Source organism: Euleptes europaea, chromosome 10 (genome assembly GCF_029931775.1).
Source record: "Euleptes europaea isolate rEulEur1 chromosome 10, rEulEur1.hap1, whole genome shotgun sequence".
NCBI classification, from domain to species: domain Eukaryota; kingdom Metazoa; phylum Chordata; class Lepidosauria; order Squamata; family Sphaerodactylidae; genus Euleptes; species Euleptes europaea.
The window spans coordinates 37,133,759-37,160,993 of record NC_079321.1 but is presented as its reverse complement, the minus strand read 5'-3'; the positions used below and the strand labels follow the sequence as shown (position 1 = coordinate 37,160,993).

Below are 27,235 nucleotides of genomic sequence, written 5' to 3'. Positions count from 1 at the left end.
TGCTCAAAATCAACTTTTGTGATTAAAGTGGAAAGGAGACTAAGGATTGTCAGTTGCCTATGCACATGGAATTAGTAATTTGGAATGTTTTCAAAGCTTGGATATATTCCTGCTTTAAAGTTTTCTTTAAGTTCAAACAGCAGCTACAGTGCTATGCATAGTAACTTGAAAGTAAAGTTCATTGCAAGAAATGTTTATCCCAATAAATTACCATAGGATTAGGTTACCTCCCCAAAAGAGTATAATTAATCTTTAAATCAGTAGTAGTAGTAGTAGTAGTAGTAGTAGTAGTAAGACTTGTATGTTGAAATCTATGTGATGTTCATGATTATTATCATTGCAAATGAAAGTGTAATGAGAAATAAATTGTGTGAAAGGGTTTGGGCTGACTTTGACTCAAAAAATGTCACCCTTCCCTACCCTCTCCCCCAGCTAATGAGGGTTTGGCTTGCATAGGGGTATTTTTCACGGTGGATTTTGCTTCGGTTTCGAATCGGAGCAAACAATAAACCGATTTAAATAGCTTTTTCATGGCAGCGCAGATTCTCCCCCATCCCGAGGCGTTTTCAGTTTTTCATGGGAGAAACAGCGCACTTCTCTGCGCTGCTTACGTCTGCTGCCGCTTATGACTCACCGCTCCAAATCCGCCTAATCCCGCCCACTCTTCCCATGATCCTGTGTGTCTGTGTTGGGGGGGGGCATCCTGAGAGCGGCAAATCCAAGCCAAAACTCCCATCACCCTTCTGAAGAGAGGCAGCCAGTCTACTCTGGGTCTCCCTCCAGCCAGTGTGATCCTATGTGTGTATGTGTTGGGGGGGGGGGAACCTGAGAGCGGCAAATCCAAGCCAAAAACCCCATCACCCTTCTGAAGAGGGGCAGCCAGTCTGCTCTGGGTCTCCCTCCAGCCGGTGCGATCCTATGTGTGTGTGTTGTGGGGGGGCATCCTGAGAGCAGCAAATCCAAGCCAAAACCCCCATCACCCTTCTGAAGAGGGGCAGCCAGTCTGCTTTGGGTCTCCCTCCTGCCAGTGCGATGCTGTTAGAGTGGCAACTCCCCCAGCCAATCACCGTTCTTGGGGGAGGAGAAAGGAGACGTCCCGGGGAGAGAAGCAAACATTTTTTCATGGTCATCCGAGCAACAAAACACTCTTCTACTGGAAAGTACGGCTCAGAAGTGGTTTGGATTGCCTCTCTTTTAACCCGGCTTATTTTGCTCAGGGGGGGGGGGAACACGGATCTGCAGTGAATAACCAAAATTTGCCTCCGACGCAAATCAGCATCGAAACAGCAGCAAATCTCCGTGAAGACTACCCCATAGTGAATGCTGCCACAGACTATATGGCACAACGTTTGCTTTCTTAATAGAATGGGGATTTGTAATTTGAATGTGTGTAAATGGTGGCCATTGGCTCAGAAGCATTCTGATTAATACTGATTTTATAGGGGCAAAAGAGGCATATCAACCCCAAATATATTTCATTTTTTATTATTAATGGAATGACAAATATGAATATTGAGTAATAATAATAAAATTAATGTTAAAAGTGAGTATTACATGCTGGGAGGGTATATATTACAAGCTTGTTGAATTCAAATTTTATCACATCACTAACAAAGGACGCTTTTCCATTTTTCTCACTCATCACTGATGACACAAGACATTCTTTTTTACATGCTACTTTCTTACTTGCTGTTATCCTGCACTAATTCTGTCTTCATTGGATGGCCTCTATTTGAACCCATAGTCTATGTAGACCCGTATTCTCCTCCTTACAGTGCTCATTTCCAAGCATTTTACACAGAAGTAATTCATGCATTATGGTTGAATACTGTGTTGGTTTATGTCTGAAATTTTGCAAATATTATAGACATATTTTTAATCATAATAATTCAGAGAGACTCTTGTGAAAGTTGAGCTTATCAACATTCATTTGTGTATACCCAACAAACAAACATGTGCCAGTGAACACAATTTGAATGCTGACTTCCCCAGAAAAAGTATGTGTATATCAACATTAACCTTAATGCAGATATTAATGCAAAGTAATTAATATTGACTGCAGTCCTTAGGGTAAGCATCATTCCATTCCTTTGTCATGCTGCATGCCATTAGTGAGATAAAAGCAACACGTAACTTAAAAATACACAGGTGAAATACCATGCATAAAGACAGTTCTGCCAGGATTATTATCTTTTCCAGTGCTTTGGCAATCTACATGAGCACATCAATCACACGGAGGTGAAAAAGTTGCTGTAAAATGGACATCTGCAGTTGTCTGTACTTGTACAAAATTTGGACATTTATTTATTTAAGATATTTATATCCCACTTTCTCTCCTTATACTCAAGGCTACTGGTTGTGAGGATGCAAACGCAACATAACAATCCATTAGTGAGATAAAAGCAACACGTAACTTAAAAATCCCCCCCCCCCATGCTGCCGTGAGCTTTACCTTCCATTAATTTTCTGCTGGCATGGCTGCATTGGCGGCAGGAGCTGGTGGAGCATTGCAATTCTCTGTCACCGGTGTGTTTGCCCCCAAGATGGTGTAAGTGCCCATTATCCCAGGTTAAATGGGCACTTATGCTGGCATGGGATCACAGCGGCTCCGAAGGAGCTTTGCCCCCCTTTCAGGATTGCAGCTTTAATCTTGAGAATTTATCTTTAACTCAACATTGCTTCTCACGTTGCAGTGGCCCTAAAGCTAATTGAAAGTGAAATGGTACCTATTGTTGGTTGCTCTTGAGACTCAGGTTTCAGCTTTAGTTTAAAACAGGCCAGTCATGTAAAAAAGCAAAACAAAACAAAACATACTTTGTATAAGGTCACTTCAGTTTTATAAAGTTCTTTTCCTCCAAGCACATCACAGGCAATATTGGTTAGGTCACTGCAGTTAAATGATTTATAGTCTGGCAATATTTGTTTGCCCTGACCTGGATGGCCCAGGCTAGCCTGATCTTGTCAGATCTCAGAAGCTAAGCAGGGTCAGCCCTGGCTAGTATTTGGATGGGAGACCACCAAGGAATACCAGGGTTGCTGTGCAGAGGAAGACACTGGCAAACCACCTTTGTTAGTCTCTTGCCATGAAAACCTCAAAAGGGGTCGCCATAAGTCGGCTGCGACTTGAAGGCACTTTACACACACACACAATATTTGTTTTTTGTTGTTGTTTTGTTTTCTTACCGATAGGGAAAGTCAAGGGTGATGAATAAATAGACCCATGTTGGCTTGAAAAAAATAAGACTAATTAAATAAGAACCATAGAACAAAAATATGCACCATATAGCAAGAATATGCACCGTATAACACCATATAGCAAGAATATACAACAGTATTCTCTCAATAGGAGGATCTAATAAGGCCAATACTGGGGGATACAGCTAGGGTTGCCAACTCTGGCTTGGGAAATTCCTGGCGATTTGGGGTCAGGGGATTTGGAGCCAGGGGAGGATGGAGTTCAGGTAGAGATGGGAGCTCAGCAGAGAAGTGATTACATAAGATGTGATTATATAAGGTCAGCCCTCTGAGGCTGCTGTTTCCTCCAGATGGACTGATCTCTATAGTCTGGAAATGAGTTGTGATTCTCAGAGAATTCCAGGCCCTACCTGAAGTTGGAAACAACTTCAAAAACAAATGTTACTGACTTCACTCCAAATGCCCACGTATCATAAACAACTGAGTCATAATTGTCACCCACTCTATTCAGATGGAAAGGTTGCATATAAAGACTTTATATAAATAAATAATGCTGATTTCTCCCCCTACAATATATAAAGCATTTGTAGAGCTTATTTAAATTTCTCTTGCTTTGCAATATTGGTAACCCAACCTTTTTCATTCCATCCCAGAAGGCTGAAAGCCCAGTCCAAAGAATTATATCAATTAGTGCAGGCTGCTTTGTACTGCATACCAGAGATCTCTACCATAAGGTGTTTAATTTTTAATTTCGATGCATTGTGGTCTCCTAGAATAGTCAGGGGTCACAGAGACATACAATGCTTTGATCTTCATGCACTAGAAGTTATCTGCCTCCTCTGAACAACAGGCTTTAACAAATAGATAATCCTGAAGTTAAACAATGAATATAATTAAAGCTGTAGGAATAGATCTTCAACAGTGAAAAAATGTGTATGGAAACTGAAATAAACTCTAGTATAAAAAAAGACAGTTTTGTCTAAAAATCTGATAAACCCACATACCAGTTAGAAATTGAAAGTTAAAATTAGTATGTCACATTTTGTCCCTGTAAATAATAATATCTTGTACCAAAATGAGTACCCTCTTTTAGCTTAATCTTTAAACTGGAGGATAGTTTTTTTGTTTTTTTTAACTGACATCGATTGGTTTACATCTTTATCCTAGGTATATTTATTTGACTGTAAACCCCCAATTATTCCAGTGGAACATTACCATGCAATTGTGTTTAGGATTACAGTGCCATAAAGGGTTGCCAGCTCTGGGTTGGGAAATACCTGGAGATTTTGGAGGCAGAGCCTAAGAAGGGCAGGGTTTGGAGAGGGGAGGGACTTAAATGCCATAGAGTCCAATTGCCAAAGCGGCCATTTTCTCCCGGGGAACTGATCTCTATCGGCTGCAGATCAGTTGTAATAGCAGAAGATCTCCAGCCACCAACTGGAGGTTGGCAACCCTAGTGCCATTCTAAAGCAGAATTATACCCTGAAGTCTGTGGGTTTAGAAGGATGTAACTCTGCTTAAACTGAAATGGCATTGTCAGCCTATCACCCCCAGTAATACTAGCAAGCACTTATCTTTGAATATTTGGAAAATATTTCCCAAGTATAAAATGACATAATACTGTCAGTGCTATGTCGATTCCTCTCTAACTTCCGTTAAAGCATTTTCCATAAGATAATATGAGTAAGAAACTTTTCCTTGTATGTTAATACATTTTACAAAAAAACATAAATCTTGCCATTGGGACAATTTTCAGAGACAAAGGATTTTTTTTTAAGTCACTCTGCTTTTTGCTGTACTGCAATTTTTTAAACATTGAGTTATTCAGCAATCCCCAACAGTGCAGTGAAGCAATTTTAATTGCAAATTCACTGAGTACTGCACTGACTATAGACAGCATGAAGCTCAGTGGTTTCTCCTGTTATTACCTCTTTTTTTAAAAAAAAACAAACAATTTAGACGTGTTCATGGAGGATAAAAGTGTTTTTAAGTGTGTTGAGTGCCCTTTTGGGAATTTGATACAAAAGATCAAGACTCACTACCATTGCTGATAGGTTGCTCATACCAACGACTAGCTCAAAAAGACCTGTTGAGAAAGTAAAATACAGAAGTTAACTTGAGATTGCCTTTGGGAAAGTACTAAAACCTATTATATCCTGATGGTCTCTAGAAGATTGTTTTTGTACTCTCAACAACTGGCAATAAAAGAAATAGTAAGGATTTTGAATCACAGGGAACAAGTCACTCTGTCCCCTAGTCACCCCTGCTATCTGCACGCATACCATAAACACACATTGTCATCTTCGTAAAAGTGCTTGGAAATGGAATATTGACTCCTGCTTTATGATTCTGAACAAAAGGCATTTGGACATCCCGCAACTGGATATATGAATTTTCACTAGTCCTCTAAGAAAAGCCTTCCCCAATAACCAGAATATTGTCATTGGTCATGCCAGAATGATGACCACAATCAAACAAGATATGTCACTGAGGGAATTTATTCCTGTTTTTGACATAAGGCAAATGTGGCATCTGAAGCTGCCTCAAGAGAATGTGTAAATATAATGCACAACGGAGATGTCAATGCAAGCCTAGGCTACCACACTGCCTTTTAGAAAGCTTGTAAACTAAATTCTAATTGAAACATACAAATAGTTTCCAGTCACATAATATTGTCCCACCAGATTTGTAAGCAGGTTTCTTGAGGCATACTGTAGAGCGGCATCCCTGCATTTATATGTGAATCAAATACACATTCACTTTCTCTTTCCCCCTTGTGCAATTTTAATCATATGTTTAAGAAGGATCCTTAGAGGCTAACCAGAGGCCTGTTTCCCAACCTGTAGCCATCTCCATTGCTGTTGGCAACTGTCTACTTTCTGTCACTATTGAATGTCAACATGAGTTAGTTTCCAGCCCTTGGTTGACAGTCCCCAGGAGCATTGTGGGGGTGGGTGGGTGGGAGGCTGCTGGGACATTTTTACCATAGAGATCTAAAATTTTCTAAAGTATTATGATGTCATTTCTGCCCCCAAAATAGGAAGGACCATCATAGTGTTTTGGAGATTTGGGAACTTCCTAGAGCATTGTGACATCATTTCCTATCCCAAAACAGAAAGTGATAACTTGGCTTCGATCGATACCATTTTCCCTTCACTTTCCCACTGCTCCATTGAGCAAGGGTGGAGAACGAAGAGTGTTTCCGGGAGGTCCCCTTCTGGAAACAATTAAGTGGCAACCTTAACAAATATGCCTACATTCCATGCCAATCTGTGGGGGTGGGTGGGGAGGAGGGTCGTTTGACCTAGGGCTGAAGATCAAAGTAGTATAAAAAAAGTTTTGTTTTTAAAAAAATCAAATGGCATATCACACCTTATTTAATGCCTTATTTTGTTTTCATGTGTCACTTTTTAATTTTTTAATTTTATTTATTTTACATCATATACTCTGCTGTTCTCACTGAGACTTAATGCAGATTGCAAAGTTCTTAATTTTATTTTAAATGACTATGAGCCTTAAAAGCTGGAAGTAGCCCAGGCCTTTCTAGACCTCTGCGAGGACCTGCCTATAAATGTACACAGATGCATACTGTAGAAGCTGAAATAGTGCTGGTAGTCCTCTCCTCAAGCTTACACAGAGGCAAGCATGACAGAACATAAAATTGCTGCATGAGTCAGAATTTTTAAAAATGGTCTTGGACTAGGGTTGCCAGCCTCCAGGTACTAGCTGGAGATCTCCTGCTATTATAGCTGATCTCCGGCCGATGGAGATCAGTTCACTTGGAGAAAGTGGCCGCTTTGGCAATTGGACTCTATGGCATTGAAGTCCCTCCCCTCCCCAAACCACACCCTCCTCAGGCTACACCCCCAAAACCTCCCACTGGTGGCGAAGAGGGACCTGGCAACCCTATCTTGCACATGTTTAATGGGATTTCTTACTTTTACATTAGACAAGGTGGAGGTGATTCCTTAGGTTTTACCAACCTTCAGGTGAACCTGGAGTTCTCCCAGAATTGCAACTGATTTCCAGAGTACAGAGATCAATTCCTCTGGAGAAAATGGCAGCCTCAGAGAATGGATTCTACAAAATACCAGAGTCGAGGAGAAACTGAAGTCCCTCCCCACGGACTGCCCCCAGTTTTCCAGGAATTTTCCCAGCCAGAGTTGCCAATTCTGCTTGTACACTTTACCCTATAGTGCTTCCTAGTATAATTCTGAGATAATTGTCAACTTTCAGGTCCTGTGATCAGCATACAATATATATAATACATATATTCAAAAAAACAAGCAAACACAGAGGAAGAACCTCTCAGATTACTCTAGATAAACCAGACTGGTTTTTGAGGTAGAGGGGAATTGATTGAATGCCTTTGATTTATCTGTTTCCCTTTTTACCTCTCATTTATACACAGAACAATATAAAAGGGGAATAATGCTTTTATGTTTCCTCTGAAATTCTGTAATGAGAACGATAATACCAGTTCAGACTCTTCAAACACATTGACAGATACGATTAGCATGGTTGTTGTTGTTGTTTTTAAAATAATTGCCTGATTTCCGTGGCTTTTTTATGGATCATGCATTGTTCATTTCAACAAAGCATTCCTAATACAGTGCTTTTAATTTCATGGAAAGTATTCTGCACAAAGGTCTGCAATAAGTAACAATTTTTAAAGGAAATTATGCCCAATTTAAATAAGACCAAATCTCTTTTTTTCCTTTTTATATTTACCAAATTTATATTAAAAACTATGTAATTCTGATTGCATAGGTTAATTATTAGTTCACTAAGGGGCAAAAATACATGTTACATGCAAGTACATATAACAGTTGATGGCTCTTTTTTCCCTAGGAAAACTCACTTAGTTAAGAGATTACTGCTCACAGTGCTTAGGTCTCCCCCACCCCTCTGCTCCCCCCTTCAGATATATGGTGTTTTCGTATAGGACTGAGATGTGGGATTTGTTGGGGTCGATATGAAACAGAAAAATGCCAAATAGTTAAGCATCTTCACCCTTCATCACTTCTCTGCTTCTGATCACCTTCTTTTGCCCCAACATCAGACATATGGGTTCAACTAGCTTTATTTATTGAAATGGCTGATCAATGTGATTGCTTATTACAAATATCTGGGGGTGGCAGACCAATCAGAGGTTGTGTAGAAGGGAGTAAGGGTGAGGCCACTCCTGGAAATGCACCAGCAGAAGCCTCAGAATCTGGCAGGCCCAGCACATGCCTCAGAAAGGAGTAGGGTTGCCAACCTCCAGGTACTAGCTGGAGATCTCCCACGATTACAACTGATCTCCAGCCGATAGAGATCAGTTCACCTGGAGAAAATGGCTACTTTGGCAACTGGCCTCTAGGGCTAGGGTTGCCAGGTGCCCGGTGGTGTTGGGCAAACCCCCGGTAATTTGTCCCTCTGCCCGCTGACCACCTGAGGGTCAGCGGGCAAACGTGACCTCGCGAGGAGCCTTCCGGGTGTAAACGCATTGCAAGGGGCGGCACTTGAGTGGTAAAAGGCCTCTTGCAATGTGTTTACACCCGGAAGTGCCGCATTGCAAGCAGCCCTTTACCACTCAAACTAAGAGTTTGAGTGGCATAAGGCTCCTCGCGAGGCGGCACTTCCAGTTGCAAACTTCCAGGTGAACTGATCTCCCGGACTTACCAGAGGTGCGTGTGTTTTGCTGTACAGGGTAGGGAGCTAAAGGTGCCTCTCCCCTCGTCACCACAGCAGATTAGAACACTGGACCTTCTGGGAAGGGTTCTAAGGCATTGGCTCCAGAGCCAATCATGAGCAGGGCTGGGAGTTCAGGGTACTGCTGCTCGGGCAGACCAGAAGGATGATGTTTCCTCTCTGGTCCACCTGTTCCCCTTTTAGCCGGGAGCCCACAGTCAGTCATCTCAGCATCTCCAAACTCCTTTCCTTAATATGTGGGTGTTTGGGAGTGTTTTGTTGTTTGTTTGCACGTTTTCCTCACAACTTAGTGGTGGGCAGTTTGGACATAGGGTTGTGGGGGAGGCAGTGCCTGTGTGCCAGTCTCCCCACACTTTGGGGGTCCCCTTAAGGGGGCATGCCCAGCTCAGGAGCTGTCATACCACTTCACTCCCAGGTGGCAGGGGGACCACACAGTGGCTTGCACCCATGTGGGACCCCAATATTTGCTATCCCTTGTGGTTTCACCCACCTGGCAGACTAGGGAGGATTGCCATTGGATGACAGGCGGGTCACCCAATGCATGGGTCTCTCCCCCATGCCTCACAATGCGCCAATGGCCGTAATCAATAAAGCTGTGGTCATACACTCCAGCCTTGTGTGGTTATTATGTTATTCTTCCCTTGCCACCTCCCACCTCCCTCTTTTCCCTGGGCCTGCAAACTCTTAAAAAAAAAGATTTATAAGTATCATTTAACTTGCAGGGAAGTGATCTGTTGCCTTGTTTCTTCGTTTAAGAGAACAGCATCTTGAATGAAACATGTTTCCATCAATGAAACACTTGAATGTTTTTTTGTTCTTTTACAGTAAAAAAGGCAATTGAGCTGAAATCAAGAGGAGTGAAGATGCTACCTAACAAAGACAGCAACCACAAGAATTCCGTCTGTAAGTTTTTTTTAAAAAATGTTCTCCTACTATGTGAGCAATTTAAAATCCTATTTTATAGTAAAGACACAAATTAGTTGTTGTTTTTTTTGGGGGGGGTTGCCTGAACTAAAACTTTGAAATGAATTTTGGGGGTCTTTCACAGGTTAAAAAAAATCTGTTTTAAGAGTTTTGATAGGATTAGTAAATGTCTCTGAGAAGTTCCAAGTGTGTTTCTGAAATTAAGAAATAAATAGTTAAATTGAGAAGCCTTCCTTGAGAAGCAGAATATGAATCCTCTAAATAAAGTAAATGGAAATGGTTACATGTGTGTGTGTGCGCATGAGAGAGAAAGAGTGCACGCAAATGCGATTGAGACTGTTAAAGCGTTTAGAACTAGGGCATGAAATAATTCAGCTTCTACTGTGTCTTGTCGGATACTACTTCTCCCTTGCTGTCTTCTGGAATGGAGGAAGTGAGTCTTTGTACAGATGTCACTTTTTCAGCCTTTGTTTTCCATTTTTCCTTCAGTGCTTCTATCTCCAGTCCTGTTTTGTTAGTCTGTATGCTTTCACTATTCCGTGAAATAATTGCGTGCATCCTATCACTTTCCTCAACAATTTATGAAGCCTTCCTCCGACTTAAATGCAAAAGAAAAGCCACTTTAAAGGAAGATTTTTGTAGGCTGGACAACCTACCTTCATTGTTTTTAACAGTGGTCTATTATTTTGTGAGTTTGAAGGGAATGTTGGCCATCGTGCTTTGTTCCCCACCCCCTTTTAAAAGAGTTGCATATGCATTTCTTCTTCCTCTTTTTTTTTTAAGAGTTCAATGAATTTTTTAAAAGCTGAAGTACTGCTCAGGGGATTTGACAAGGGAGGAATATGTGCAGCAGCAGTTTCACTGGTACTGTCCAAATAGGCAGTCTTAAAGAACTACTTTCAAATCTGCAATTAAATGTCGCCACCTTCAGTAAAAATGGGGGATGCCAAAGAATTTCTCACATTCTTTGACTTGAACTTTGATAGGTCAAATGGGTTCTTTTAAACTGAGGGATGAAATTGCAGCTGATTTATATCTTTAACCTCCAGACAAACCTCAACAAAAGAAACAGATAGAAACATTGATGCCAGTTCAAGGTTTAGGGATTAAGTAGCTTTGTTTTCTGACCTGCCACTACTGGTAGATTATTCTTTTTCTTATGCTGATGACTCAGAGATAGGCTGATATTTCCAGAATGGTTGTGAATTAAGAGAAAAGAGAGGCTGCAGGAAGGGATTCAACAGTTCCGTAATGTTTGGTTTTAAGGAAAGCACTTTGAAGTCATGGGATTTTCTACCCATTAAATCAGGGGTGTCAAACTGATTTGCTGGCCATGCCTCGCCAGCCCAGATTGGTACTGGAAGGGGTGGCTGCCTTGGCTGGCTAAGAGCTCTCAAGGAGCTGGATTCAGCCCATGGGCCTTATGTTTGACACCCCTGCTTTAAATAATCTGTTGTCATATGTAAATTTAACTGATACAATTTACTCATTGAGCAGCATTGCCATTCATTAGGCTAGCCAACCTCAAGGTTTTACTTGGAGTTCTCTCAGAATGACAACTGATCTCCAGAGTACAGAGATTAGTGCCTAGGAGGAAAATGGCAGCTTCAGAAGGTGGCATATGTGGTATACCATAGAATCCATAGAATCTAAGAGAGAAGTCCTAGAGTGGCTACAGAGAGAGCCTTCTGGACCTCTATTTGTCCTATAGAAGAAACATCCCAGTTAAGCTCCCTGCCTTCCCCAAATTCTGCCCTCCAAAGGTACCATCCTCAAATCTCCAGGAATTTCCCAAGCTGGAGTTGGCAACACTACCATCAATTGGGCAAGCACTAAACAATAAAATGAAAGACATGAAACAGACATTTTTAGTTAATTAAAATCTGCAGACCTCATTTAGGAAACAAAGAAACATTTTAAATACACTGCTTTGTATGCAGCAGGTTTACTTTGGTAGTGCTGATGTTCTGTTTAGTCTTAGAGATGGAGAAAATTGAGTTATTTTTAAGGTGATGTTTTTTGCCATGTAGAGTCAAAGAACAAATGGCTTTACAGATTCGGTATTGATCTGCTGTAACACATTTAGATGAATTGATGGCACATGCTGCGTTACTCAGCAGTTGAAGCCAAAACAGCTAATTCTCAGACAGGATAACCCTGCTGATTCAGTGTTGGATGCAGGACAAATATGGGGAAAAGGAAACATTATCTATTTGTTAACCATTTGAGCAAAATAATTAATAAGCTGACACACTGAAATATAAAAGTTAAGGGTGAGCGCTGTGATAAAATTTCACCTTATACACATTCTTGTTACATTCTAAAGAAGGCACAATGGCTTTGTGGTATTAGAGTAAAACTGTGCGTGTTTCATGGATCTCTCAACAACATGTCATGACCTGATATTGCCTCCTAGCACTGCTGTTCAGAGATCCACTGCCTCTGAATTCGGAAGTTCTGTTTAGTCACCATGACTAATAGCCATTGATGGACCTATCTTCCATGAATCTACCTCACCCCTTTTAAAGCATTTATTCTTGTGCTCATCACTACATCCTCTGGCAGTGGATTCCACAATTCCATTGCTTACTGAGTAAAGTATTTCTTTCTGACTGTCCCAAACGTATTGCCTTTCCAGCCCCAGCTCCTGATTCACTAGTTTGCCAGATACTGTTAGCACCTCTACCAGCCCTGCATAGCCCAGGCCTCCAACTGGTCCCTCTGCCTAGATCAGGGGTGCCAAACATAAGGACCGTGGGCCAGATCAGGCCCCTTGAGAGCTCTTCTCTGGTCAGTGAGCCAGCCAAGGCAATCACCCCCGCCCCTACCAGCACCACTCTTGATCTGGGCTAGCAAGGCATGGCCCGGCCTTACTAAGTGGCATTTATGTCATATCCTGCCCTTGTAACAATTGAGTTTGACACCCCTTCCTGGCCTAGATGTTTGTATTATTCCCATAATAAACATTATTTCTGTTTTTCACTCCATATGGGTCTCATTTCTTCCAAGCTTGTAATACTGCATTGGCACTTATAGTTCATTCCTATGCAGGTCTATACCCTGTGACAGCCTCCTACAATTTCAAAGCTATTTAGGTGTATTATTATAAACCTTTTCTTCCAAGGATGTCTTCAGTGGTAGCATATTTAAGGCTTTAATTTGATGGCTGTAGAATAGTAGGTTCCCTATTGTGAGGTAAGCTTTTCTTCCTTCCAGGACACATACTATTGAGTCAGGATTTTTTTTTTTTTTTTAAAGAACAGTTGTATTTTATTTTTCTTCTCAGAATGGTATGAACACTTAAGTAATGACCACATGAAACATGGTGACTACGTGTGACAGAAACCTTAAAAGCTTACTAGAGCTCAAGACTGCTTCCTAGAGTGTCTGAGATCTTGGACCCTTAGGGTTAACATCAGAATAACCCAGTCATTTCCATTCCACATTGGACCATTGTGTGAAACCTAATCCTTTTTGTAAAAAGGACAGGCCAGTTTTGGCCAGACCACCTATTTGTCATGGAAGTTCAGGGCCATTAGATGCTTGAGGGATGGAACTATTGTTTACTAATTTTCTGACTGGTAGCAGTAGCCTCTGACATCAGAGATGGGAATTCTGATGGGATTGACTAAATCAGCTTGTCACTCTTAGAGAGGAGGGTGGCTTAGGTCAAATGCCTTTGGCCATAAATATGTGGACATGTGGGACTTTCCCTTGTCTTCAGTCTTCAGCAGGAACTGTAGTCCATGGGAGGTTGGGTAGGGGTTAAAAACTCTTCCACCATTTTGTTACTGCAAGGAATTCTATTCATTTTCTGAGGAACCGTCTACAGCCTAAGTAATGAGTATCTAGCTGAGTTAGATCTACTATATTGTTTTATAATGTGCTATGTTATTGCATGCCCTTTCCCTCTATTTTGTTTTGACCTTTCCCCACCTCTTTTTGAAACCAACCCCCCCCCCCCACTCTCTTTTATAATAAAACTTGTGTCCAGGGCAACACCTCCACTCCCACACTCACCCCCAGGGGACTGCAAACCCCAACACAGGCACGCTGTGCCAAGAAGCCCCACAGCTGGGGAAGATGTCTGCCATGTTGCTGCAGAGCCTGACCTTGGCAGAGTCTGCTCAGGAGTCAGCCAGTTTGAAGGAGTCCAGCCAGCTCTCAGCAGCAGGCTCAGCAGCACTGACCTTAGAGGAGGTTGGGCAGGGCAGCCGACTATTTAGAGAAATCCAGGGGGAAGGACCAGTGAGCTCATCACTTCAAGGCAAGTAGGTTTGCCAACCTCTAGGTGGCAGCTGGAGATCTCCCGCTATTACAACTTATCTCCAGATGACAGAGATCAGTTCACCTGGATAAAACCCGATTAGAGTCCACTGCTCTTAACCACTACATCATGCTGGCTCTCATGTTTAGGGTTCATATGTCCTCTTCACAAATGGTAAAAAGGGAGCATAAGGATACATTGAAGAGGGTAGGAGATACTATGTAAATTAGAAACACGAGAATCAGAATAGTCCAAAATGCTTACGACTGCCTGAATAATATGCCCTCTCAGCACTTTGGACTTCTATGCTAAAGTAGTTTTATAGTGACAGCTCATTCCTGAGCCTTGCAGCAGCTGGGGACGTCATGGTTGAAGTGCTGCCATGGCGCCTCCAAAGAGGTTTCGCAGCCGCTGCAAGGCTAAAAAAAACCTTTTAAAAAGCAAAAAAAAAAAAAAGCCAAAATGGGGAAAATAGCCCCATTGATAACAATGATGCTGTGCCAAGAAAAACCTGAAGGGGCTCCCCTTGTTGCTGGAGGGGGTGTTCCTGGGCTGGAGGGGCTTAGGAAGCTGATTACAGTCAGCTCTGCCCTTGGGAATGCCCCCCCCCCACACACACACATACATTGGCGCCACATTTCTCTTCTGGGATTTAGGTCCCAAAGTGGCTACGGCATCAGAGGAGCACCGTGCAGCTCCGCAGTACCCAGGCGATGACAGAAATGTTCCCACCGCCAGCATAAGTGCCTCTTATTGCGCCGCCTCCACTCCACATTCAGCCCAGTCCTCTGGAATGGGCTGTTAGATACTCTGGGATTAAACCTGCTTTACTCTTATGTCTCTTCAAACCTTTAGCCTTAATCCCATATTTTGGGCAGAAAGGAAGGATAACTCTTCTCACATCATACCTGATATTAAAGATGAAAGGAAACAATAATGAATGATTGAACCTGTGTTCATTGTGGAGCAAAGTACATAAATGTATAATTAACATACAAAATGAACTGTTCTGTAATAAACACCAGTTGTGGATAAAGGCTTTAGTGTTTTTTTAATCTCCATCAAATAGAAATTTGCATAACTTTTTGTGATTATTTTATTTTGAAAATCATACATAATCCATTTTAATATTGTTACATAAACTACAATTGTAGAAAACTATATTCAGTTTGAAAGTCAGCTGACACAGATTCATTTCAAACTAACACAGAACACTATTTTAGGCATTAGTTTACTACTAAATTCCAGTATAAAATCATCTAATTAAAGGTGTATAACTCTTCATCATGGACATTTACACAGAGAACCAAAGATCCTGAGAAGCAGTCAACATTAATTTTGCAACATATGCATTTCACTGTGTTAGACTTGACTCATCATAATTTAGTTGGTGGAGTCTAATTGCTGTTACCATTGTTCCTGATGAGCACATTTACACTATATGTTTAAACCTGTTTGAATCCTCAATATAGGCCAATATAAATTGGTAACTAGTATATTGGTTTTACCCAAAGACCTTGGGAGCTGTAGTCTTGTAAGGGTCTTCTTTGATGGAATGTCCTGTTCTTATCAAACTACTAATCCCAGAATCCATTCACTGACATGAAACAGGATTCCCTCCCCTCAGTTATAATTCAATTTTAGATAGAAACAGAACTGACTTTAACCATGTTAATGCACACCACTCATTTCTAGCCCAATGTGACATTAAAACCTTAATTCTGCCTTTATTGGGGATTTTATATTTTATATTGAAGAAGCCTGTGACAGTGAGAAAAAAATAGCAGGAGCATTAAACTTCGCAGTTGCATAAAGCTTTAATGAAACAAGAGGGATAATTAACCTGATTTACTTTGTTCCATCATAAAGAACATAATAATACAGAGTTTCCCAAGTGTAAAAAGATTTTAGCATTCTAAACAATAAGACACATCCCTATATAACAATATTATGCATTGCTATTTTATTAAATTGCAGAAATTGCTTCATAAATCAGATTAGTAAATTATACTTGTTGCTTTTGTCACTGCAGGAGCTAAAATATCCTTCAAAGGGCTATGCAGAAATTTAGCTGTGAAGTGATCTATTTTCTAATTGTATTTGTGAAGAAATCACCACTTGCAGCTCGAAACAAGACCAAGGTGCTTATGATGCCAATGATTAACATATCATTGTCTACATAGGTAATTTCTTAAACAAAAGACACACACCCTATTTATGTACAAAACTATATGTGCAAAACTGAAGGAGTTGTAGAAAGATAGGTTCTGAAGGGGAGGCGAGGTTTTCATTGATTCGTGTTTTAATGACGCATAGAACTTAAACAAAAAATAACATTGCTGCACACAAATGTGCACTCAGAAAGTTGTGTTACACATTCTGTGCCAGTGTGCTGATAGAATCATAGAGTTGCAAAGGTCCATACCAGCCATCTAGTCCAACCACCTGCTCAATGCAGGATCAGCCTAGAGCATCTCCAACAAGAGTTTGTCCACCCACTGACTGAAGACTGCCAGAGAAAGGAAGCTCACCACCTCCCTAGGCAGCCGATTCCACTGTTGAACAACGCTTACTGTAAAAAAAAAAAATTCCCTGATATCCAGCTGGTACCTTTCCAGCCATAATTTAAACCCATTATTGCAGGTCCTGTCCTCTGTTGCCAACAAGAACAGCTCTCTGACCTCCTCTAAATGACAGCCCTTCAAAAAGAGAGCAATCATGTCTAGAGTTGCCAGCTCTGGGTTGGGAAATACCTGGAGACTTTTGGGGTGGAGCCTGAGGAGGGCAGGGCTTGGGGAGGGGAGGGACTTAAATGAAGAAGAAGAAGAGTTGGTATTTATATGCCGACTTTCTCTACCACTTAAGGAAGAATCAAACCTGCTTACAATCACCCTCCCTTCCCCTCCCCACAACAGACACCCTGTGAGGTAGGTGGGGCTGAGAGAGTGTGACTAGCCCAAGGTCACTTAGCTGGCTTCATGTGTAGGAGTGGGGAAACAAATCCAGTTCACCAGATTAGTGTCTGCTGCTCATGTGGAGGAGTGGGGAATCAAACCCAGTTCTCCAGCTCAGACTCCACCAAACCACCGCTCTTAACTACTACTCCACACTAGCTTTCATCTCTTTTAGTGTGCAGGGAAAAATATTGCCTTTTCCCTGGCTCTGAGAAATTGAATAAAAGGATTATGAAAGGTAACTTCTTCAGTAACTCAATTGTTGAGCACAAGATGTACTTAACTGAAGAGGCTGGAGTTCTCTAGCCTCAAATACAAACTTCCTTGCTGCCCTCAAAAAATAAAACCTCTTCAGGCAGCAGCAATCCTATAAAACACTGCTTGAGAGTATATCCTGTTGAATATAGAAGGGCTTACTTAAGGGCCCTGTGGCAAAGAGTGGTAAACTACAGTACTGCAGTCCAAGCTCTGCTCACAACCTGAGTTCGATCCCGATGGAAGTGGTTTCAGGTAGCCAGCTCAAGGTTGACACAGCCTTGAAACTATACCCTTATATGTCTGTTGGGCTGTAACTCTAGGATGTAACTCCAGCATTACTGTGTTAATTAGTTAAATATGTAGCGTGTTGTAGTAGTTTAGGAGCCCCGCAGCGCAGACTGGTAAACTGCAGTACTGCAGTCCAAGCTCTGCTCATGACCTAAGTTCGATCCCAACGGAAGTTGGTTTCAGGTAGCCGGCTCAAGGTTGACTCAGCCTTCCATCCTTCCAAGGTCGGTAAAATGAGTACCCAGCTTGCTGGGGGTAAAGGGAAGATGACTGGGGAAGGCAATGGCAAACCAGCCTGTAAACAAAGTCTGCCTAGAAAACGTCGGGATGTGACGTCACCCCATGGGTCAGGAATGACCCGGTGCTTGCTCAGGGGACTACCTTTACCTTTTAAAAAACCTATTTCTGATTAAACATACATAGGATTGCACTGTTACTATTACTAGTAAATCAAAGGCACATTACTCATACTCTCAATCATTTTGTTACTAGAATTTCTGGGGGAAAAAGTTGTATCATGAAACAAATGTGCTGGGGCTCATGAAAGTATTTTCCCACTGAAACCTGCTGTCCATAATCTGGGTATGGGCCTGTCATGGGTAGTTAATTATCCAGTGGTAAGGGAATGCCTTTGACTTCCACATGTGACCAAAAGTCTCCTTTTGCTTTACTTTAAAACCTAAAACATAAAATATAGTGGGAGACCTGGCTGGAAGCCCGAATCTAGCACAAGTTATTTATATTCTGTGGCTTTTATCCTGTTTGGCTTTGCCCTCTCTTAACTCCCTATTCTATTCTGTTGATAATCTCTGTTTAGCATATTCATTCTCTCAGCCCCTCACCTACAGTTATCCAACGTTTTCCCTCAAATGTCACAGCTTCTTATTCCTGAAAAAAACATCCAGATGAAACCATTTATCTTGATTCCCTCCAATCATTTTTTTTCAAAATTTACTTTTCCTGGGAAAATGTCAGAAAATAACCATAGTTGTTGTTATGCATGTACATAGTTAGGCCGATATGCAGGGGGAAATTGAGGAGCTTGAGTCCCCGACGAAGGATCCTAATCCTGCACGCACCATTGGCCCAAGCCGGCACGCGCCATTGGCCCTAAGCCGGCATGCGCCATTGGCGACCTGGGGTTGTTCCCCCCCTATCACGGATTGGGGGGGGATATAAGCAGGGCCGGTTTACACAGTTCTCTAGTTCTGTTCTGTGCTTCAATAAACGCGTTGTTGTTGGAACTCCGTCTCAACCTCAAGTGTCCTCCCCACACGGACATAACAATTGTATAAAAAGAAACTTACATCGGGCAGCCCAATCCTGGGGGGCACGTGGTAGATAGATGGTGGCCGGGAGCGCCACAGCCACACTGCCATCACAGAGGCTTCCCAGCCAGAAAAATTGGAAAATAAAAACACTCAAAACTTAGAAAATCAAAAAATCTCCCATTGGGGTAAGCGAGCCTATGCTTGCTATTTAGCTGACATAGCCCCATTGCAGCATAAAGAGGCACTTCCAGGAACGCCTCCCAAGATGCCAGCATGGAAAGAAACACTGGGACAATGTCAGTGGGGAGCCTGCACCATCAGCCCAGTGCCACACTGCCATGTTGCTCCCTAGAGCCGGCATAAATTGCCCTGTGCCGGCATCCATGCCAGTCTGCACGGTGCAAATGGCACGGATGCTGGCATAGGGGTCATGCCGGCTTCTATGGAGCTTTGCCCCCCCCCCCCAAGATTGCACAGTCAGCACTTTTATTATTGTTTTAGTTTAGCTACATCTTGAATAGATGGATCTTGAATCTCTGGTGTTCTTGAGGAATTGGTACAAATTAGCTGGTTTCTGTCTGTCTGCCTGCCTATCTATTTACAAACACACACACACACACAAACCCTCCATATGTTAAGAACTGAAGTTGCTGCATAGATCAATTTAAGCCTAGGCGATAAAAAAAAATCAAGCAAACCAAAATTCTGAGATGGCCACTATTCATTATTACGGGGGGGCGGGGGTGGGGGTGGATACAGTAGACAGAATTGTGCAAAATGTTCTCTCATTTCTTTCATCTACTTACTTAACGAGAACAGCATGTCACTTAGGTTCCCTGTTTCACTGAACTTAATTACTAAGCTGAATACTAAGGGGGAAATGTGTGCTCTCATAACTGCCATTAACTGTAGAATACTTATTTAATTCAGGCTGCTTACTTTTTATCTCTGCAGTCCTTCTATTTCGTAATGTGTTGCAGAAACTGCCATAATGCAAAGTCTTCTTTGCCTTCACAATGAGATCTCAGATGTCTTAAAGCACACTGTGGGCAGAATGCCCTAGTCTGGAAAAGGAAAGAGTGCAATAATTTATAACTGATGATGCTGAAGGATTCCACCATGCAGTAGCTCTAAATGAGGTCTGTGAGGTCACAGAACTCCATAGATAACCAAATAATTACACTTGTCCCAAGGTTTGTAGTTTGTTACACAGGAGAGATCCTTTGCTAGAGAAACCCATCATTTTTCAGTGTTTTTAGAAAGCTTTGTCAGGAAGTCTTTCTCTTTCACAGACCTGGATGAAAGTGTTATGGGTATGTTCAGTAAGAAACACAAACACAGGAACAAGGGCAAATTACCTGTTATAAACACACATTCAAGCATCAGTGCTCCCGAACAGTCTTGTTTTATTTAAAAGAATACTAATTGAGGAAAGGTCAGAGAGAAGAAGTAACAATATGTAACTCTTTCTGCTCTGATTGTCCTCTGAAATTACTACTTCCCACACAGGATTCCAACTATACTTTTATTTTATTTATACATTTATTTATACATCTGGAACCCTGGAGGGCAAAAAGAGGCTGGAGGCCAATTATTGAGGAGTTAACACCATCCCACTCTGGTATGTCTTTGCTCAAAATCTCAGTTCAGTCCAGTTTTCTGATCAGCAAATGTCATATATTTGCATGCCACATAAGTTGTCAACCCTTAAAATAATGTGAAGTGATAACTTTTGACCCTTTATACTACTTATACATCTTGATCCAACAAAGGAGATCTAAGCATGCAATGGATGTGCAGATTCATCTGCTCCACTATGCCCGTTCATACCCCATTGGACTTGATACATCTGTCTCTATTTTCTAGGTTTAGGTGTTTCACAGATGAGGGGGGAAAAGAATCAGAAGCTGTATTGGCAGCCGAAAGTTTACTCATTCATTTATTTTATTATATTTCTATCCCACCCTTCCCCGGCCACAGCTGGACTCAGGGCAGCTCTCTGTACTATGCCTTTTGGCTTGTTGCTAGTTCTTCTTCTTTGTCCTTCTTTGACCTTTCCTTAGATACCTGTCTAGTAAGACAGTATCCTCTCTGCAAGCCCCATTGGAGTGAATGGTGTAAGATTTTACAATCATTCAGCAATGTGCAGTCTCTTTTAACCAAAACAGAGTAACTTTATTCAGGAGAAACAAGGACAAGAGAGAGGGAGAAAAACGTATCCCTGTCCACTCTTTCCACACCATGCATAATTTTATAGACCTCTATCATGTCTCCCCTTAGCCACCTTCTTTCTAAGCTAAACAGCCCTAAGTGTTTTAACACCTCATCATAGGGTAGTTGCTCTAGCCCCCTCATCATTTTGGTTGCTCTTTTCTGCACCTTCTCAAACTCTGCAGTATTCTTTTTAAGGTGTGGGGACAAAGAACTGTACACAGTATTCCAACTGTGGTCTCACCATAGACTTGTACAAGGGTAGTATGATAGCAGCAGTTTTATTCTCTGTTCCTTGTCTAATTATGGCAGCATGGAATTTGCCTTTTTCACAGCATCCACACACTGGTTTGACATCTTTATAGAGCTATCCACTACCACCCCAAGATCCCTTTCTTGGTCTGTCATTGTCAGCACAGATCCCATCAGTGTATATGTGAAGTTGGGATTTTTTTGCCCCAATATGCATGACCTTACACTTGCTCACATTGAATCTCATTCACCATTTTAATTACCATTCCTCCAGTTTGGAGAGATCCTTTTGGAACTCTTCACAGTCCGTTTTTGTTTAAACCACCCTACATAATTTGGTGTCATCTGCAAACCTGGCCCCCTCATTATTTGCCCCCAGCTCCAGGTCACTGATGAACAGGTCCCAACACAAATCTCTGAGGAACCCCACTTTGTGGTCATAAAATAAGAAAGATGTTGATACAAACACAAGGTATAGAGTAGATTGGTATAATTGTCACTGAGAATGGTGTGTACAGAAATCATATCCTTGGTGCTCATTAATTTATCATTGTGAAATGTAAATAGTTTTACTAAGCTTTTTAGAATGGCAATGCCGCAATAAAAATTTGTCTGTCTATCCTTGGTGCTCACTTTTTGTTTAGAGTCAATTTTTGTAACTTCTGAAATACTTGATGTTTACTGTTAAATTGAAAATGTGTAGCATTTTAAAATGATCCATCTTAATAACAAGAAAAGACATAATTATCAGTAGTCTACCCATCAATACTGTTGATATATTAGTGGCCCAATTCTATTCTGACTCAATCAGTTGCAAAGTGCTTTGGTCACTGTTTGTTAATAATGAATGCATCCTGGAAGCAATCAATATCTTGAACGACTAGACTGTAAATCATGACTTGGAAGGACAAGTGTTTTTGGATCAACTCCATTGTTGCAATTTAAGAATGCAAGGTAACATTTTCTGTAGACTATTATCTAAATTCATACTGGATGTATTTCCAAGCCAGGATTGAGCAGGAACTAGATGCTCATCCACTGGTGGATCATTGGCTAGTGGATCTCATGTACTGCAAAGCACATATGTGTGTGTAAAGTGACATCAAATCTCAGCCCACTTATAGCAACCCCTGGTGGGGTTTTCAAGGCAAGTCATTAAGCAAACGTGGCTTGCCATTGCCTTCCTCTGCAGAGTCTTCCTTAGAGGTCTCCCTTCCAAGTATTGACCCAGCGTAGCTTCCAAGATCTGACGAGATACTGTACCATTCCACAGCCCACAAAGCACATAGTGCTTCTGAAATTCTTGTAAAATGTATTGCTCTAAGTGGACATTGATCTGATCCTGCAAGATTCTTCTTTAGCAAAAGTGAACACATAATCTCAGGCTGAGTTAAAAGGGAATTGAGATACCACTTCTTATGAACATGTTTTGACAGTAGTTCTCCTCTTTTGATGATAGTTCAGGGACTGCAACAAAAGAATCCACCCAGTCAGAGTGAATGCAATCAGCAATATCACTAGTATCATTTGACCCATTAAAGAAGCATTGTCCTCATTCTTAAGTGTCTTAATTATCCCTTAGTGATGTTACTGTGAAGTCAGATCCAATTGGATGTATAAGGCCATGACATTATTATGTTTACTACATGTCCCTTGATTAGCTAGAATTATGTCATAAAGGGGGGGACCTTAACAAAGGGGGTCTTAAGCAACAGCCCTGTTCATCAACTAAATTAATTGTCACACATTTAAGTACTTTGGAAACACAGCATAATTTATTCATCATATAAGGGCTAAATTTAATTCCCCCCCCCCCTAAAATTAAGGTTCAAAGTAAGGCAAACTAAGAAAAAAATAAAACAAACAGCTGAAACCTGTATGTATGGGCATATGCAAGAAGCAGCTGGCTCATTTTAATCCGCTTTAGCCATAGCAGGGCAAACAGTTACAAAGAAAGTAGAGTCCTTTAACTAATTGATTTATTTGGTGGACCAAGAAACCAAAACCCTTTCCATTCATGCACTTCAATGTTGACTACCTCACTTGTTCATCTATTCTTTGCCATCTCCTGTTGGTGAAAGTGTTTTGCGGGATGGAGGAGAAGCAGAAATAATGCTAGGGGACAGGTTTTATCTTGAGAGAGAGGTAATTTCTTGGACCTCATAGAGTTCATTTCACCGATCAACTTCTATCCCAACATATGTCATCTCATGTTCCCACTATGAGCTTTGGCCAGGATGGACTCAATAGTTACAGAAAAAGCCTGAGATCCTATTCAATTGGGATGGCTTCTGTAAACCAAATGGGACTGACTTGCAAGTGAATATGCATAGGACTGAGTTGCTAATAGTTCAAAAAAACTATTTATAACTAGAATGCCCGAGGAGAGCTTTATGTCCTACTTCCAAGATAATTATCACCCTTTTTGCTCCTCCTCATGGTAGTGTTCTGAATGGAGTTATGCTCATTACCTCATTATCCTATGGACCAGTTACTTTAGAAGACAGAAAGTCACACAGGGAATAAAGGCTAGAGGAAACAGGACATTGCAAGTTAATGTAATTTGGTTGTCATTTGTTGTGTAAAGTTACATTCATGACTGAAGTGACTAAAGGTATCTGAGTTCTGATGAACACAAAGGTTTGGATCCAAGCTAGTACTTCTATTGGTGCAAGGATTTCTATCTGTAGAATGCAATTTTTCCCCTTCCCCACCTCCCCTGGGAGGCTGAAATGCTTCCTGAAGTCCTGTTCTTGGGGGGCCCATCTAAATCATATAATCACAGCCTCTGAACTCTGAGAGAAGAGTATCCAGTATCTGACTGGTCTTCTTGTAAGAGTTCCGTTATGCTGAAATATGTTCCCATAGAATCTTCCTGGAACTGGGGAATGTCTTTAAAATAATATCTATTAAAAACAGGTATAACAAGAAAATCCATCCCCCCATAACTAGACTTGCCAGCTCCCATGAGGGGCAGTGGATTCCCCCACCCCTGGTGTGTATTGCCTGCTTCCACTGCTGCAGCCAGCGGGAGGAATTATTTTTAATTGCCATCAGTGACAGCATGACCTCACTTCCAGGGAAAAACCTGGAAATGTCAGTCCTCTCTAGGAATTGGCAGAAACTCAGTGGTTTTACCACAGAGATGCTGTTAACTCCTAAAGAGTGTGACACCACTTCCAGGTCTTTGACATCACACTATCACCGATGGCCATAGCTGAGCACACCAGTGCTCCCTGAAGTAAACCTCAAACCAAGTGCTCCGTGCTGCATCTGACTGTACTTTAATGCCAGAACCCTGACCCTGAGGCTTCTGCCACAAAGAGACCCCGTTGAAATTGGCCAGGAAGAAGAGCCAAATTTTGATGTCCTCACTCATGCCCCAAGTTGTTTGGATATGGTGGTGTGGGGGAAATGCCCTGCAGGTAGACCTGGCTTGGCAGGCACAAAAGGCATGCCCTAGGGACAGTACTATACAGGCAGAGTTCAAGTGGCCAATGGAGGATTGCATCAGTCTGAGAGTACACTTCCTGTAGGAAAGGGCCTGGGTGATCAAGGCCTAGAGGGCAGGGAGCTTGTTCTCAGGGAGGCAGGAGTTCCCAGCAACAGAGTCCAGTTGGATGCCCAAATAAACCGAGCAGTGCCCCCCCTTTTTTCACTGTGTTAACAAGATACCCAATTCATCCTCCAAGTGGTGGCTGGAGTTCTCCTGCTATTACAACTGATCTCCAGGCGATAGAAATCAGTTCCCCTGGAGAAAATGGCTGCTTTGGCAATTGGACTGTGTGGCATTTAAATCCCTCACCTCCCCAAATCATGCCCTCCTCAGGCTCCACCCCCAAAATCTCCAGGACTTTCCCAACCCGGAGCGGACAACCCTAGTACCAGCCCAAGCGAACTGTGGAAATTAGGAATGGCCGGGCCACTGAAGCGGCCAGCCACTCAGCCCACAGCACACTCTTTAGCATCCTTGGCAGCTACAATCTCAGGCAAATCCCTGGCTGGTTTTGAGGTTGCCAGAGTCAATGGCGATATGGGGACCTATGAAAAGTATGCAGAAGTTGCTGTGGAAACCCTTCCAAAGGTACCAGGTGGCAGTAGCATCAGGATAGTGTTCTAGGAGAGAACAAAGGGCCTCCTTCCTAACAGGCATGGATTCTAACCCAGTCCTGGGCAAAATACATTACTTTCCTGAGGCAGGGGAAGGATTGACAATTGCACCCTCTCTTCAGGTAGGGGTGTTGGAAGTGGGGATCAGCTGCCCCAAAAGAGCAGCTGGCCTTTGAGATATCAGGGCCAGGAGAGCCTGGGGTGTGGCCGAAAGCAGAAGCCACAATTTGTGATCAAACTTGCAGCAGGGGGAAAGGTCCTGTGCTCTCTGTTTTAAGGATGAAGTGACACTATGTAAAAGAAAATTAAAAATAAAATAAATTCACTTTGTGTCACATACCTGAAGCTGAAGATGGACCTTTTAATAGAAAAGCAGAATGTGGGTGGTGGGGTGGGTCACAACCCTCCAGCCAGAGGGACTTGTTTTAGGGTGAAAGGCCTGGATCAGAGGTTGTGACTGTATGCTTAAAATATCTCAGGTGTGCACTGAAATGTCATAAGGATAGGCTGCAAAGTGGAGAAGCTCGATGCTTTCAGAATGGACAATAATGCATTTTTGATGGAGTAGTGGTTAAGGGGGAAAGCTCATTACATTCAAGAAATGCTATAGGTAATACTGGATTATGCCGGGTAGGGGTGTTTTCTATACATTATTTACCAAGTAAGGAATGTTCAAAGCTTCTCTTTGGACAAATCTGAATTTAAATGTATGAAATATTGCCTTGGGAGATGGATGACTGATTTAACAACTCACTTTTAAAAGGAAAATTAACTAATTGTTGGGAAAACAGTGTTTTCTAACAGAGGAATCCATCTTTCTGACAGGTTGACGTTGTGTTTTATGTGCTTACCTCTTGCAAAGCATAAGAAACAGGGAATTGTTTCCTTATATGCCCAGAATCATTTGCGTATCATTGTAAGGTCAGAACTCAATCCTGCCTGTTCACTTGGCTGTCTTTAAAAAGACTTGTGCTTTTCCATCTTTACCTTTGATAAGTACCTTTCAAAGATTGTCTTTTTTTTTTTTTTAGTCTTACTTTACAGTTTAAGTTGTTCTTTAGAGACTGGATGAAGCACACTTGGGGTTAGACCAGCATACTGGCATGATTTTATGATTGTGCCCAGGAATGAAAGCATATGGGTGAAAATGGAGGACAACTTTTTTGTCTTTCTTTGATATGAAAAATCAAACTGCCAAAAATGTTTTGGTTTAAATCAAAACTCTCCACGTCTTTGACCTAACTCATAAATAAAGGAGCAGGTGATTCCAGCTGCCGTGAGATTTCCTTCCATAAAATTCCTATGGGTGTTTATGATTTTTTAAAAATATCCCAAATTAGATAAATTGTTTAGGATGCATCACAATTGACTGAAAGAAGTAGATAATTAAAAACAATATACAATTCTTATTTCTGTGATAGGTGAGACTCTTACAGCTGCTAAAAAAATAATATGTATCTTTTCCTCAACAAGATATTCCCTCTTGATTATTTTGTTCATTCATTCTCCATATTGGTGGGAACCTGCCCTAACAGTGCATTCCTAAGGAGAGTTACTCCAGTCTAAGCCCCTTGAAATGAATGGGCTTAGACTGGAGTAACTTTCCTTAGGAATGCACTGCATGTCTTTGACTTAGTGACTAGCCCGAGGTCACCCAGCTGGCTTCATGTGTAGGAGTGGGGAAACAAACCCAATTCACCAGATTAGAGTCCGCCATTCATGTGGAGGTGTGGGGGATCAAACCCTGGTTCTCCAGAGTCCACCACTCCATACCACTGCTCTTAACCACTACACCACACTGGCTCGCGGTG

The 27,235-nt window shown here is 41.8% G+C and overlaps 1 protein-coding gene across 1 annotated transcript in view; it reads left to right on the top strand.

The window, feature by feature from the left end:
* Positions 1-9,739: 9,739 nt before the first annotated feature.
* Positions 9,740-27,235, top strand: part of CSMD1 (CUB and Sushi multiple domains 1) — a 439,588-nt gene continuing 422,092 nt past the window's right edge. Inside the window, exon 1 of the mRNA XM_056856290.1 lies at positions 9,740-9,792. Within this exon, the coding sequence (XP_056712268.1) occupies positions 9,753-9,792 (40 nt within the window). The 5' untranslated portion in view covers positions 9,740-9,752. The remainder of the gene's footprint in view (positions 9,793-27,235) is intronic.